The sequence below is a fragment of the Poecilia reticulata genome, linkage group LG10 (assembly GCF_000633615.1).
Source record: "Poecilia reticulata strain Guanapo linkage group LG10, Guppy_female_1.0+MT, whole genome shotgun sequence".
NCBI lineage: Eukaryota > Metazoa > Chordata > Actinopteri > Cyprinodontiformes > Poeciliidae > Poecilia > Poecilia reticulata.
The window spans coordinates 10,844,555-10,858,999 of record NC_024340.1 but is presented as its reverse complement, the minus strand read 5'-3'; the positions used below and the strand labels follow the sequence as shown (position 1 = coordinate 10,858,999).

General features: G+C 40.0%; 2 protein-coding genes across 4 annotated transcripts; one reads left to right on the top strand and one right to left on the bottom strand.

The window, feature by feature from the left end:
• Positions 1–2: 2 nt before the first annotated feature.
• Positions 3–9,954, bottom strand: fam193b (family with sequence similarity 193 member B; the record flags this gene model as incomplete). The annotated part of the gene is made up of 8 exons (XM_008419974.2): positions 9,337–9,954; positions 6,205–6,483; positions 5,316–5,514; positions 3,061–3,270; positions 1,935–2,346; positions 1,657–1,840; positions 1,323–1,556; positions 3–398 (listed from the first exon to the last, which is right to left on the bottom strand). Coding segments are annotated over exons 1-8 (2,076 nt in total), but the record flags the coding sequence as incomplete, so codon positions are not given.
• Positions 9,955–10,206: 252 nt separating this feature from the next.
• Positions 10,207–13,528, top strand: mxd3 (MAX dimerization protein 3). 3 transcript variants are annotated; one of them, XM_008419926.2, is made up of 7 exons: positions 10,407–10,744; positions 10,885–11,114; positions 11,436–11,538; positions 11,689–11,718; positions 12,202–12,316; positions 12,418–12,583; positions 12,746–13,528. In XM_008419926.2, the coding sequence occupies exons 2-7, from the start codon at positions 11,036–11,038 to the stop codon at positions 12,862–12,864; spliced, it is 612 nt and encodes a 203-aa protein (XP_008418148.1). In that variant the 5' UTR covers positions 10,407–10,744; positions 10,885–11,035; the 3' UTR covers positions 12,865–13,528. The 3 variants fall into 3 exon arrangements, with proteins under 3 accessions (XP_017162698.1, XP_008418148.1, XP_008418149.1); XM_017307209.1 differs by lacking the exons at positions 10,407–10,744; positions 10,885–11,114 and adding an exon at positions 10,207–10,345; XM_008419927.2 differs by lacking the exon at positions 10,885–11,114 and having other exon boundaries at positions 10,413–10,744.
• The last annotated feature ends 917 nt before the right edge of the window (positions 13,529–14,445 follow it).

Sequence of the window (14,445 nt, the reverse complement as noted above, 5' to 3'; positions counted from 1 at the left end):
GTGTCCTCCCATCCATTAACCAGGTCCAGGTGGCTCTTAAAGCTTCCCAGCGAGAGAGGAGAAAGGTCCAGGTCTATCTGCTGCAAGTCAGAGGAACCGTTGAGATGCGACAGCAGGTGGTTTCCCTCCAATGTAGCTGCCTTCTTGGGAAAGTCATTGACGTCCAGGTTGAGGTCGTACATGCTGAAMGAGGCCCGGATCGAGTCTTTGATGGTGTTCTTGATCTCTTCCAGTCGACTTGTGAGAAAACTGTTGACTCGCTCTAGTTCCAGCTGAGGCCAGTCAAGCAGCCGACTGGTTTCAGGGCCGTCGGGGATGGGCTCGTCTACGGGCTCCTCGGGCGCACCGGACTGGGGTTCACTGCCAGCAGGACCCGTGTTAACCTGCTGAGCTTTTTCCTGCATCATAAGAGGAAACAGCTTCAGGAGCAAACTTAAGTACAAACACATAACACACAATGCAGAACCACCTTAGAGATGTTTGCATGCACTCGTCTACATGAATGTCATATTGATCCAGGTTTATTGATTACTTATTGGAATCGTTAAATGTTGCGGCGGCTTGATACCTCAACATATAATTTGTGGCATCAAAATTGAGATGCACAAGTTTGAATTTATTGCAGTTTTTTTTTTCTAATCTACAGGAGGTTCAAGATTATACATGCACTCCCACTAAGACCTGGACCTGGCTTTTGAGTAACTGAGTTTCAACCTTCTGACCCAGACTGTTCCCTTCAGATAAAACTATGTTAGTTATGATGTTCAAGAACAATACAAGAGCCAATGTGATTTCATTTCATCACAGGTTTGAACATGCTGTCWCACCAGTGTACATGTCCAGTTAAACATCAACATAGGTTGGAGACGACTTGTCCAAAAAGAAGCATCTGCTCCAAAGCAGACACCTTCAAGCTCAAATGCCTTTTGCAGGCAAAACTATATTGAGCGCAATATTTATCTTTTTGGCCAAGATCACAGGAAGTATGTTTGGTGGAGTCAACTTAAGTATTATCAGTACTAGGATCACTGTACCAGAACTCAAGAATGGTTGAAGCTCATTAAATTGTCCTGGAAGTTAAATTTTATAATCTTATGGCCAGAACTGTCTCAAATTACGGTTTATTGTGTTTTTTTTTACCATGACAAAATAAAATTTGAAGTTACAAATATGCTCACAATTGACTTGATCTTTTATTACCGGACAAAGATTTGAGCTTTAAGCTTTAAAATAAACCACATCTACAGGTTTTGTTTAAAATTAACAGTTAAGTAAAATGACTTGCGACAGAACTTGAGCAGCWTTTTCAAAGGTCGGCAAACCTTTTTCTTTTGTTTGTGTCGAGCCCTCTTGGCAGCCTTGGCACTGTTGACTGGTTTAGGCTCYGAGCTGTTTATGAAGTCCAGCAGCTCGTCCACGTCCCTGTTGTCAATGGCACCGACTGCGTTCAGCTCTGCATCCTGACGCTGAGGCAGCTCCTCTTTACGTCGCGTTAGGCGTGAGCGAAGCTTCTCACGGATCTCGGCRTAGTTTCTGCTGGTTGGTGCAGCTGGAGGCTGCAAGATGTTAAACATGTTTAAATGAGACGCATGTTTGGCAAAGCAAATGCTTTCCGTTTCTTGCTTTCTAGCTTTAAGGAAGGAAAAGCAAATCTACCGCATTGTGTCCAAAGAACTCGCAGTAGCAGCAGTCACAGTATTTCCCGTCCTTCTGATTGGTTGAAGAGGAGGCACAGGAGCTCCTCTCAGAGCTGCTGTCTTCATCCTCACCTTCTTCCAGCTCAGACGACGGGTGGCACAATGTCCCATTTGTCACTTTGTGCCCTTTACATGCCTGATCCCTGCAAAAGACCGCCCCCCAAAAAATAACATTTTTACTTTAAAAAAAATACAGAATTTTTCTAATTTCACATAAGCAGATACACCGGTTCTAACCTGCAGGCTCCGGCCGTCAGATGCCCTACATTTGAAGCGGCCACAGTTCCCGGGTTGTGTCCGTTGCAAGAGTGGTTACAGCCCATTAGAGACGTTCCTAGTTTGCCGTGTTGTGTGTTTACCGCAGGAATGTGGGAGTTTTTGCATGAACTGGGTTTGTGAACCGATGTCGGGCTGTCTGGACTTGGGGAGTTGAGTTTGGCTGTGGTGTTGTGGAGGTTTGGTACCAGCGGGGAGAAAGAAGTCTGGGCTGCCACGCCAGWGCCGCAGGACGAGGTGACGTGGCCGTGCTGTCCGGAGTTTGGCTTTGGGGGCAGGAGGGAGGAATGCTGGGAGGAGAGACCGGTGGGACTGTTGGGCGGTACCGACAAGTCTGCATGTTGATGGTGGTCACTGGGATGAAAGGCTTCCCCTGGACAACAACACACATTAAAAATGAGCTCTAGGTTATAAACATTGATCGACTGCAGGAATTACAAATGAGCAATTCCTGCATGGCCTTCAAAAAAATTACATCTCTGGCACATTTTATATGTCGCTACAATGGATATGTTTTTGCATGTCATATGTAACTTGGGAAGTAATAATAGTGATAGAATTTCATTTTCTTAAGTTAATGATAAATTAAACTGTTTTTTGTTTTAAATAAAAAATACTAAAGAATGTTTTTCCATGTTGAAACAAATGCTGTGCTTTTATATAGTCACATACAAAATGACTAAGTAGATTCTTTTTTTATACAAAGAAAAAAGCATAACTTAATTAGTGGCATAATGTAACATATTCAGTTGGATAAAATTAAGCTTTCCATCATATTTGTTCCTAAGACAAATACAGTTTTTTAAATATTTATTTTACCAAAAGAATGTTCCTCTGCAGCAGTTGCATATGTAAGATAAAGAAAAAAAACTTCACAGTTAGCGGTCTTATTTGATCAAGATGGTAAGCAACTGCACATTCTGGTTGCTTTCATTCTAGAAAACACCAAGAGCTTTTCCTTTAAAGCCCTTTTAATTACCCTGTGCATGACTAARGTCAGAAACTGAAAACTGGCAGCAAAATATTTCATCAGTACGTCACTACTTTTAACAAGACTGCTTGACCCAAACTAAACYAAACAAAATACCTGGTGGCGTTGGWCGACGGCACATGGTCTTGAAGTGCTTGGGAGTGGTCTTACAGAGGTCTGCTGAGGTAGACTGGGAGTTCCCAGCAGAGGATCCACTGGAATTCTGGGACGACGGGTGACTGTAGGGACAGACTTTGGGACTTGAGGTTTTTGCCGATTTTCCGGGTGCTTCATGAAGCCCCCGTTTTTCGTGACAGGCTGTTAGCCCTGTAAATAGAAGTGTGTTTAAAATATCTCAGATAACAGAGGGTTTAATAGTTGTGCATTCCCATAGCTCGCACCGATCAACACATAGGAACAGTAATAAGCGTCKGACCTTTTGGTGTAATTGAACCATCAATAACAGAAAGAAGCATGTARGAGTCATTCAGGATTAGAGTTTGCTTTGTGAAATCGTCTCTTTTCTTTGAGGGGACGTTTAACTATCCAACTATAACTAATTATTATTGTTTCTACTAAAAGACGACAAGCTGACACAAGTGTTTTTGACACGTCTGAGTCCAGCTTACACATCTCTTCGAATTACATTTTAAAATGTTGACTTACTCATAACTGATGTAGAAAGACACTAGACGTTGACATGTCTTGTTCCTTTCTTTTTCATGTTGCTCCACTTATTCATGCGCTGCACCCTTTGCTTCTTATTCACTAAACAAATTAAGCYTTTCAAGAATGACATGCGACTTCATGATGCATACAAACATCATYTGACTACTTTCACTTTCCATGCTTAAGCCTCAATCTTACATTACCAATTCAAATTTTTTTTTCCAGACGAGAGCTACAGGAACTCTGGTGTATTAAAGGTAAACTCTAYAACGAAGTCTCAATGAAGTCTAAAGTAGAACAATTTTTAACCAGTCTGAATAATAAACTAAACTTGATTAACCATTGTTCAAGGATCAATTGCAAAGTATGCAGTTGACTTGAAATCTGTCTGCATAATTGAATTGAATATAAAAAACCCTAACAATTACATTCATGATCTTTTCAAAATATTTCTAGTCTTTTTTTTTTTTCTGTTGATTATATTTCTAATTTGTTCTGTTCAACCCTGATGTTTACTTTTTAGGAAACTATCTGCTGTTCTGTTTATTGGTCAAAGTGTTTTGTGGCTTTTTAAGACTGTCGAAGTGGAAACATCGTTTTACTGCCTATTTTTAACCAAACCCGTAAAATTCAAGCACCAAGGCAGGTTCCTGACARAAAACAGCTGTTTGAAGCACCGTRAAGGAACATGGGTGCATTTTTGGGCTAAAATTGAAGAGTTGGTTTAGACGAAAATGCATACGCATTTGTGTACTTATTTAATACTCAGATAATGACTACRAATTGTTGATAAGCCAGAAAACAATAGTAGACGTCACACAGTTTGAAATACTGTTAAGAGATGATATGTAGTTGTTTTGGGGTAATTTCTACTGCCAATTTAAGAAGTTTACTCTTTGTGATGCTTTTTTTGATTTGGGTGGAGCAATAAACTGTTGGTTCTATTCCTTTCCAACCATTAAAATGTTAGAAATGATGAACAATAAACGATSWTGTCCATTTAAATGTTTCTCAGTTGTTGAACCAGTTTAAGACAGAGCAGCTTCTGCATCACACTCTGATCAAACCTTCACTGCCTGACAGATTAGTGACATTCTTTAAGGTTCGATACMAACTTAGGATAAACTAGTTTTAATTCAGCAATTAAACGCAAAGATTTTTCCTCAATTGAAAACAAAAAATGTATCCAACATGCATTTTTCCAGAGAACAGCATTTAATTTTTCAGTATTTGACCTGGCGATCATCGAATCAAGTCTATTTCATTCATTGGCTGATCAATAGTTGAGTCACTAATTCATCTTCTTTGTTTTCTTATGTTAGAACCATCATTCACTAATAACTCAGACTAAAAACCAGCCTACACACGCAGTAACTTTGTAGTTATGAATAAAAGCTTTAATTTAGAGTTTGGTTTAGCCAGCCTCCTTTCTGCAAACATCCTTTTACCTGCAATAATTCTGAGCCAAAACTTTATTTTCTCCCTCTTTAGGTGCAGCAGAGCAAAGATGCCAACCAATAAAACTAAACTCAGTTTCCTCTGAACAACAACAACACCAACACCACCAACTCAACATCTGGATCTTAAGCCTGGAGAAACCTTCAGCCATCACCGTGTGTGTGTGTGTGTGCGTGTGCGTGTGTGTGTGTGTGTGTGTGTGTGTGTGTGTGTGCGTGTGCGTCATTGACGCCTTTACTCCTTACCTTGTGATGACAGACCTTGTGAGTGCGAAGAAGTGTTGTGGTTGCAGTGCTCGCCTCCATTGGAGTGGGCCGAGTTCCAGAGACCTGACAGTTTGTGGGCCGACAGGAAGGAACTTGGGTCCCAGTCTACAGTACTTTGCTCCGGGTAACCGTTCCCACAGCTTTGGGACTTACAGGAGGAAGAGTGTGACAATGGTACCTTGTTTGAAAGAAATACACAAAACAGAACACCAATTAGTTACTCATCTGGCCTTCTTTTATTGACCCGACAAGAGAGTGAGATAAAGGTCAAACGGCTTAGAAGTGCGTTAAAACTATTTTAATGAGAAAAAAACAAACAGTAAAAAAGACTGCTTCTTGTTTTTCTAACGTTTAACATATTTACAATTTGAACTGAAAGTGCACACAGACCTTTTTCTGACGCAGCACTATCTGTTTTTATTTAAGGTCTGAACAGCTAATTATGAGTTTGAGCAATTCCACTTTTATTTTTCTCAGGACAAATAAAACTGAAAAAATGTGCTGCAGGTTCCATGTTAGATGTTGTTTTGCATCCAGTGGAAAACTAAAAGAAAATACTTGATTATGCCCAATTATGCATCGGTTAGTTAGCTGAAAAAAGGACATTTAAGTGCATGCTGTTGGGTGATGCACCATGGACCAAAGAAAGATGGGAGTTTTAATGCATTCAACAATTAGTGGGGGAAAAAAAGTCAAATCAGATTTTTCAGAACCTGCATCCCCATATGAAGCAAATCAAAAAGAAGTTCTCCCACACACATTAGTAATCAAAACAACCAAACACATTGTCCAAATATAAGAAAACAAGAGCAGAATAAAACTTCCCCTGAGCCAAACCATTTGATGTTTTTTGTTTTGTTTAATGTACCGATGAGGGCTGCTCCTGCGTGCTCCTTCTCTCCTCCTCCTCCACGCTCTTGCAGCAGCTCTGACAGATCCACAGAGGCACCTCTCCCAGCAGGGACTGGGACAGCGAGGGCACCGCGTCAGCCAGCTTTCGACCCGGCGCCTCCCGCAATAAGGCCTGGGAGAGTGCAGGCACGGCGTCGGCCAGCTTCGTCCCGTGGCCGGCGGGAAGCCCGTTGACAGAACCCGCTCCCCAGTCCTTGAATTCTCGATGGCACAGCAGGCAGCAGGTGTGCATGGGCTGGGCAGACACAGACAGAAAGAATGTGATTACCGTTACTGTGGAATTACAGCCCGACTTCACCTGGCGCCATAATGAACTTGAACCAATTTGAAGCCAGGTGAATATAAACAGAAAACTTCGAAGCATCAGAAGAGTTGYTTGCTTTTTACTTGACCTAACTACTACTGAGTCTTTGTTTGTTTTATCACTTGAATACTTCCCTCTTATTTATTCTTCTTTGAGACCCTTTGTACTCGATGAACAGACAGCCATCATAGTTCCTTTTCCTTCATATTTTGATATCACCATTTTGGCTTAGATATTTCTTGCAATGTCTGCACAAAACTCAGTTTGTTTTAAAACATCTCAAAGATTTGAACCACAATTTAAAGGCGGCTACAAAATGTAAATTTTAAGTGCCATAACTGGCTTATTACTAAGTGTAAATGAACATTGTGCTTAATAAMGGCCCTGAAGTGTCACATACTTGCCAGGTTCATTTTAAATCCTTTTGCTTAATATCACAAGACAGACTTCAGGGGCTCTGCAGTGTGTAGGGCTTTATGATCTGCACTGGACAGCAATTTCAAATAATGCAAAGAAAGAGTGATACCAGTAAGGAGCAAAGTCTTTTTTTCATTTACAATTATTGGAAGAATGGTTAAATTAAAAAAAAAAAAAAAAACAGAAACACAACTGAGTGCCTTATTAGAAAAGTAATGAAATGACTGTTTCTTCGTGTTTCAAAGGGCTAAATGAAACATCACTGGAAACCTTTCTGATGTCATTATGATTTAAATCTAATAATTACATGGGGAAAAAAACACCAGTTAACATAGATTTTACTTAGTTGATTACAACGAGTTATATGTGCGTTCATGTAGTCTCAGATTTCAGAGCAGGGGGTCACACCTGAGTTAGAGGGTTCTGGTTGAAAGAGGGAAGACTGAGGGATTTGCCTTTTCTTTTGGCACCAACAACTACAAGCCTACTTCTTTCAACTTCCTGTATWAAAACACGACAGGYACATATTCGCAAACAGATATTTTACCGTGTTGCCCTGGTTTAATGAAGTGCTAATAAATGGTTAATATGGGCAACTGTGTGAGATGTTAAACTCAGAGTTTCTTCATCAGCTCCAGCTTTTCTGGTCCAAAGACTGACTTTAGGGAGCATTCTGGTTGTTTTCCTGACTCTGAACTTGAAAAATACAAATTCAGAGTACAAAGCGAGTGGACAATTAATGCAACACTGTCRAYGTAAATTGTTTACAGCTAGGTTCCCTTACCTTCCGAACCTACAGTACGCTGTACATTATGTAATCATTATTTTTTCAGCCGAGTTTATTGCTTCCCTGCAACATGGGAGTCATAGTTTAGTCACAGGAGATGAAATACAATTTCACAAGCAATAACTAAATCCTAAGTGAGAGCTACTAATCACAGAACAAAAACAGCCGTTAATAAAAAAGACACAAAGTTAGGAATTAACTGGACATATGTGCACTTTCCAGAACCTAAAACTTTAAGAATGATCTTTTTGACTTTTTAAAACCTTTCAGAAAACCTCTATAAAMACTCTGCAAATTCATTAAGTTCAAGAATAATGTCACGGTTTTGCGAGAATCTGTTTAGATTATCTAAACATGAATTTGACCAACAGAAACCAGAATAGTCAGTAAGGAGATGTGATGTTCGGTTTGTTTTGAACTGTGTGGAGTTTCATGACATAAGAAGTATTTTAGATTGGTTACATTTTTGGAGCATTATATTTCTCTGAGCTCCACTCACTGATACAGTAAAAAAAAGAGAAAAAAAAAGAGGCATTGATTACCATAATCGTGGGGTATCAATAAATTAACAAATGTCAACACAAGTCAACTACAATTCTGTGTATGTATAACACTGAATCACATGATTATAAATTATATATAGCTAGATGTTAAGTTACATCCACGTCACAATCTAAGTAATGTTTAATGATTTGTAAGAAAAAAAAATAAACAAAACTACATGTTATTGTTTAAAAGAGTCACATAAAGTTACACATGTTCTGCTTTACTGTTATTACTTCTTATTATATTAGCAAAAAGATAAAACAGATCATAAATAAATATTATAGTTTTAAGGCTTGTTTGAAATTTTGAGTGGAATTGACCCAGACTCAGCAAAATTCGCATCAGCTGGAGTTRTATTGTATAATTTAATTWAAAAAGAAACAACGATAAATCTGAGTCAAATCGTGTGGTTTTGGCATCGTTTTAGATGCTCAGTGCAAATGACGKTCTCATTAAGACCTAACAAAATGATGCGTTTACAGTCAAAGTTTTCACCTCCCATATAGATCATAAAAAAACAAGACACGACGGAAAAAAGAAAACCATAACTGAGATTTGGCATAATAATTTTTAACCCGTTCTCTCCTGTAGCCCGGTGGGCTGCTTAGCTGTTAGCTTGTGCTTGCAGAGCGCTCCTGCACACAGGGATGAAGCACGTTTGCAGCACACTGACTAGCCTTGAGGCTAACGTTAGCTGGGCGGATGAAGAGTTGTAAAGGCTGGAAATGGGACGACCTGTCTGAGGTACAATGTCACCTGTCCGACACAAGAGATGGGCTGCGAAGCTCCCGGATCCTCCTCCCTCAATTCAGCTTATTTGTTGACCTGCACATCCAACGCTATCAAGCTCCACATCCACGACAAGTACATCAAGTGTGAAATAGCTTTCAAGTACGGAGCGAATGCATTTAATTTTACCTCAGCGGTTTTCGTTAATTAAATTAAAAAGAACAGTAGGGTTCTGTTTGGATTAGCAGAGTGGAGAAGGAACACAGGCCGGGTAGTCTTTACAAATGGGTTGCTTTTTTAGCTACCTGGTTCGCCCTGGTGTTCGTCAGCCTATCCAACCCAGCATCTCCTCCGCCGCCACCGCCAGCTGCATCGCCGGGAGAGACAGAGCTCTTCGGTGCGGTCTGCTGTCCAGGCACAAGCTCCTTCTGGCCGACCCCTTGTTGCTTGCTTTTCTTCCTCGCCATTACAGTGGTGTTTGCGGGACGCTTTGGCCAAGTTTGCACCAGTTTCAATGGTTTTTACGAGCACACTTTCGTTTCTTCTYGGACCTCAAAATGTTCTCTATCTCCTCCAGTCAAGACAACAGTCAATATGGCGGAGGACTGGCACACTCGGGGGTTCAGAGGTTAAAGATACTACTGGCAAGGAGGCTTCACTTCCAACAGGTGAATGAATTTACAGCAACATTCAGTCGGTGAAGCCAGAGATCGCCATGTTTAGGAAGGGCAAAATTATCTATTTTTTTCTTTAGAGTATAATTGAAAATGCAGCCCTAATTCCGAGAATTTCTTTTATTAGAAAACATCGTTAATATCTTTGACAATAGCATAATTCTCACAAGCATGTATAAATTATTAAATCAGATTAATATATAATTAAAGACCGAATGTGTCAGCTACGGCAATTATGAGATTTTGTTTAACTGGAAAATAGCCATAAACATGTTCCTTTAGGTTATTATTATTATTATTATTATTATTATTATTATTATTATTATTATTATTATTATTATTATTATTATTATTATTATTATTATTATTGTTATTATTATTATTGTTGTTGTTGTTGTAGGAAACAGATTTATATAGTAGATAATTATGTAAAGTTGTATGATTTCTGTATGTGAGAAACTTTTTTTTTAAAAAACATCAGTACTACTACAATTATTGCCGTAAATACGCGTGAAAATGTTTTTATTATGTTTGAGCAACGTTAGAAACGAGTACACGTCTCTCACGGAGGGGAGTGGCTGGCTTCTTGACCATGACGTCTTACGAGGCATTACGACCCCTTCAAATGCTTTTGGAAATGGTAGGTCCATAAACAAAACATTTTCATTTTTGAATTTAAGCACACTTGAAAAAATGAAGGGCCGTATATCATTGCTCTCAAATTAAGCGCAGTCTATTAATCCAGTACCGGATTGTGATGTGCTAACTATTTTTTGAAATTAGCTTTTTGACAAGGCAGCCGAAAAAGTGGAATTTCCGAGGTTTACGTCAAGTCCTTGAAGGCAGCACTATTGTTGGCTCTCGGTGCACTGTGGACTTGGCTTGCACAGACAGTCCTTCGCTCAAAGTAGATGCTTGTCTCGCTGTAGTTTGTTTACCTCCGCTTGTTTTACTCTTGCCAGCTCAATAATGGAAGGGAATGTTTGCAGCATTCAGGTTCTCCTTTGGGCAGCCGAGTTCGTGGAGAGGAAAGGCCGAGGTTGGTATTTTATGTCAACAGTCAGCCTAGGGGCAGGAGTTATTGTTGCTAAGGGGAAAAAAACAATCTGCGTCGAGAAGCTGTTATTAATACACACGGAATTAATAATACAGTAATCACATTGTTTGCATTTGTTTAAGATTGCACAGGAATTTTCAGCTAGATGGTACCGTGGCCGATCTGTGCCATTTGACTCAGTGACCTACATATCGGTGGCATCTTTGTATTGGAAGGCGCCAATCTCACCAAGTTTGAAAATGAATCCGGGGCGGCGCTCGTCAGTCCTGCTCGATGAATGAAAAGACCGACTGGGCAGGAAAGCTGCATTTATCGTGCATTCTGCAAACTGAGTCAATGCTAGTTGAATTTAGTAAGTTGGACTACTTTGAATCTAAAAGCCTCGGTTTGAATGTGAGGGATAGGTAATGGATGGATGGCGCCAAAACAAAAACAACAACAACAAAAAAAAAAACGTTCAGCTGGTGACTCCTTAAATTGTTTTCATCATTTAACTTGAACGCTTTAGCTTGGGTTAGGGTAATATTTCTGTTATAATACATACTTAATCAGAATCCCAGGATTTCTAACGTATTTACAATGAGAAAAACAACATTACAACATTGTAACAGTAATTTTTATCAGCGTCATAAACATTGACGCTTGCCTGTAATGGACTTCCTCTCCCGTGCAGAGGCTGAACATGGATATGCTTCACCTCCGCCTCTCAGCCCCGGTAACTCGGATAAAAGAAGCAAACAGAAGAACAAGAAGATTTCTGCTGCTGGCGGTAAAAGGTAAGTACATTATGTAACAGATCAATGGCAGTTCGCGTGTGTTTTTCAGTTATGATAAGGAACCATAAACCTTAACTCTAAAAGTTGTTTCATCATTTTCTATGCACGTTTATGACATTAAGAAAAGTGTGTTTTTAATTCTAATTGCAGGACAGTTCACAACGAGCTGGAGAAAAACAGGTACGCTTTTTTCTAAATTAAACTACATCAGAAAGGTCAAAGCTGTTTTGTCTTTTTTTTTTTGTCTTTAGAGATATAACAGTACATTGCCTTCATTTATAATTTGAACTTTTCTACATTTTGTCACACTGTATCCATCGAGTTTGCATGTGCAGGGTTGTCTGAAAACCTCAGAGGCTTTTGCAATACACATCACATAGGGACATATTTTCCTAATGACTTCTTAAGCCATTTGGTTGTCATGGTAAAGAGGACTGTATACAAATGCAAAACAGACTTCACATTATTTGCAAAGTGAAACTGAAAACCACATGAATCTTCGTCCACTTCACAATAACACTGTCTGGGTCTGTAGCATAACTGTGAACGCTGTGGTCGTAATGTGACGAGATATGAAAAAGTGACACTGCTGACTATATTGCAGCAATGTCACATTTGTCATGCACTTAAAACATTATTTCCGTTTTGTCTTGTAATCGACAGACGAGCTCAGCTGAGGCAGTGCTTGGAGCAGCTGAAGAAGCAGGTTCCTCTCTCCACCGACTCAATGAGGAACACCACCCTGAACCTGCTGAGACAAGCTCAGCTTCACATAAAGGTACCTCAGAAAGCCTCGCGTGTTGACCTCTCCTCTCCTCTTTGTATCTGAAGCTTTTTGTTCAAATGCCTCTCTCCCCTTCCGTCTGCGACGTGTTGCAGAAGCTGCAGGAGCAGGACGAGCGTGCGGAGCAGCTGAAGGACCGCCTTCGCTGGGAGCAGAGGGAGCTGCGGGTTCGGCTGGAGCAGCTCCAGAGGGGCACGGAGAGGATGAGGAACAACAGCCAGGGGTCCACCATGTCCTCCGAGAGGTCGGACTCAGACAGAGGTGGGTGGATGACGGGCTCTCAGCTGAAATCTGATATGTCACACTTGTGTTTTTACCCTCTCTTTGGCTTGAGTTGAACATCACGCGGCCCCGGTTTTCAGCTCTTTCACCGTGAGTTTCCTCTCCTAATGGGTTTGGTCTCTGCTGCTGTCCTCGTTACAGAAGACGTGGAGGTGGACGTGGAAAGCATCGTGTTTGACTGCGCGGACTCTGACGGGCTGGGTGTTGCACACACGGACGCGGACCACAGTTACTCCAGCTTGGACAGGTCCTGGCTATGACCACCATGACACAGGGTTTAACCAGAGGGAGGGGAGGAAGAAAAACATTCCAAAAAAAACGAGACGACAGAGGATGAGGGAAGACGTGGATACTGTAGACAACCGAACACTTTTGTTTTTATGGGACAGCTTTCTTTTGCGTGGGGTGGTGGGGGGTTTGTCCTTTCAAAATAAGTTCAGGCTAATAATGTGTTCAATTGCACTAAACTGGGACGGATGTTACAGCATGAATAAGCATTCCTCTGATAAAGCAATTATGCATTTTTGTTCCCAAAAGCCATGAGGTGTTAGCCTTTCTGTCATTTAGGAATTCGGTTTTTATCAAAACAAGGGCTTTAATACAAATTTCCTTCATGTCTGTGCTGAATTCTTTCTGCCTTAAACCAGATTTAAACTAACGTTCTACACTGCTTCTCTTTAGCACTAAGTCTATATTGCAACAATGTCACATTTATCATGCACTTAAAACATTATTTCTGTTTTGTTTTCCTTTTTTTTGTCCTCCTATGTAAGTTCCCTTCATGTATTTATAGCTCTTTTTCTTCTGTTGCACATAACGTCCACCCGTTGCACTTGTTTTGTCAGAAGGACGATGGGTAGGGCAAGAGATGAGGGGGGAAAAAATCAACAACCAGGAAATGGGGGAAGGAAGAAAAAAAAAAAACCTCAGTCACATTTGCACATTGAGGTTTCATATCAGCACGCATTTACATCTCTATTTAAAACAGACTTTTGACGCATTATGTGATCGGTCGGATCTCGAGTGCGTTCAAGTTGGGGTGGAGCGTTGGCCATCGTGAGTATTCAGTTGGACGTTTGAAAATCAGTCAGAGCAGACGACACCTACCTGCGATAATTATGCAATTAATGCTGATTACAAGTATTTAACATGGATTTAATAACTGAAGTTGCTTTCTTCTTCACTTTTTGTATATGCAAGATGCCTTATTACTTTTAGTTCGTCTTTCCACCCAGTAATATTATGTAGCATTTTTTTTTTTGTACCGTATAAGCTTTTTCTTTTTTTTTTAAGCAAATAAATATTTTCTATATAAATTTCTTTTCATGTGTTAGATTTTTTTCAAAACTATTTTCTCTGAGAACTTTGGGAACAAAGCCTTGTTGAAGTATTCATACCTTTATGGTTTTTTCATATGAAAACTAAAAAAAAAAAGTGTATTTCAGTGTGACTGTACACGATGGAGCAACACAAAGAATTTTTTCTACAAAGCAAAAGCAAAACTAGTATACTATGGTAATCTGCATTTGTATTCAGCCCCATTTAACTGATGCCACTTAATAAAGTAGTGGAGGAATTTAAAGGTGGGTTAATTTGTCGACAGCATAAGTTTTGCAGTCCCAAAATCTGAATGTTTGACGTACTGTAGCTTTGTGCGTTTCATCTCAACCAGTCGTTTCTTACCCACTTCTGCTTTTAACTTTCTGTATTTATGCTTTTAAATACAGAAAGTGTTTATATTGAGATGTTCCCATAGCGACAATGATAGTCAGCTACAATCAAATGATTTAGATCAAGGCCCACTAATGTTAGAATGGCTTTGTAAAGATCTAGATCTAAGT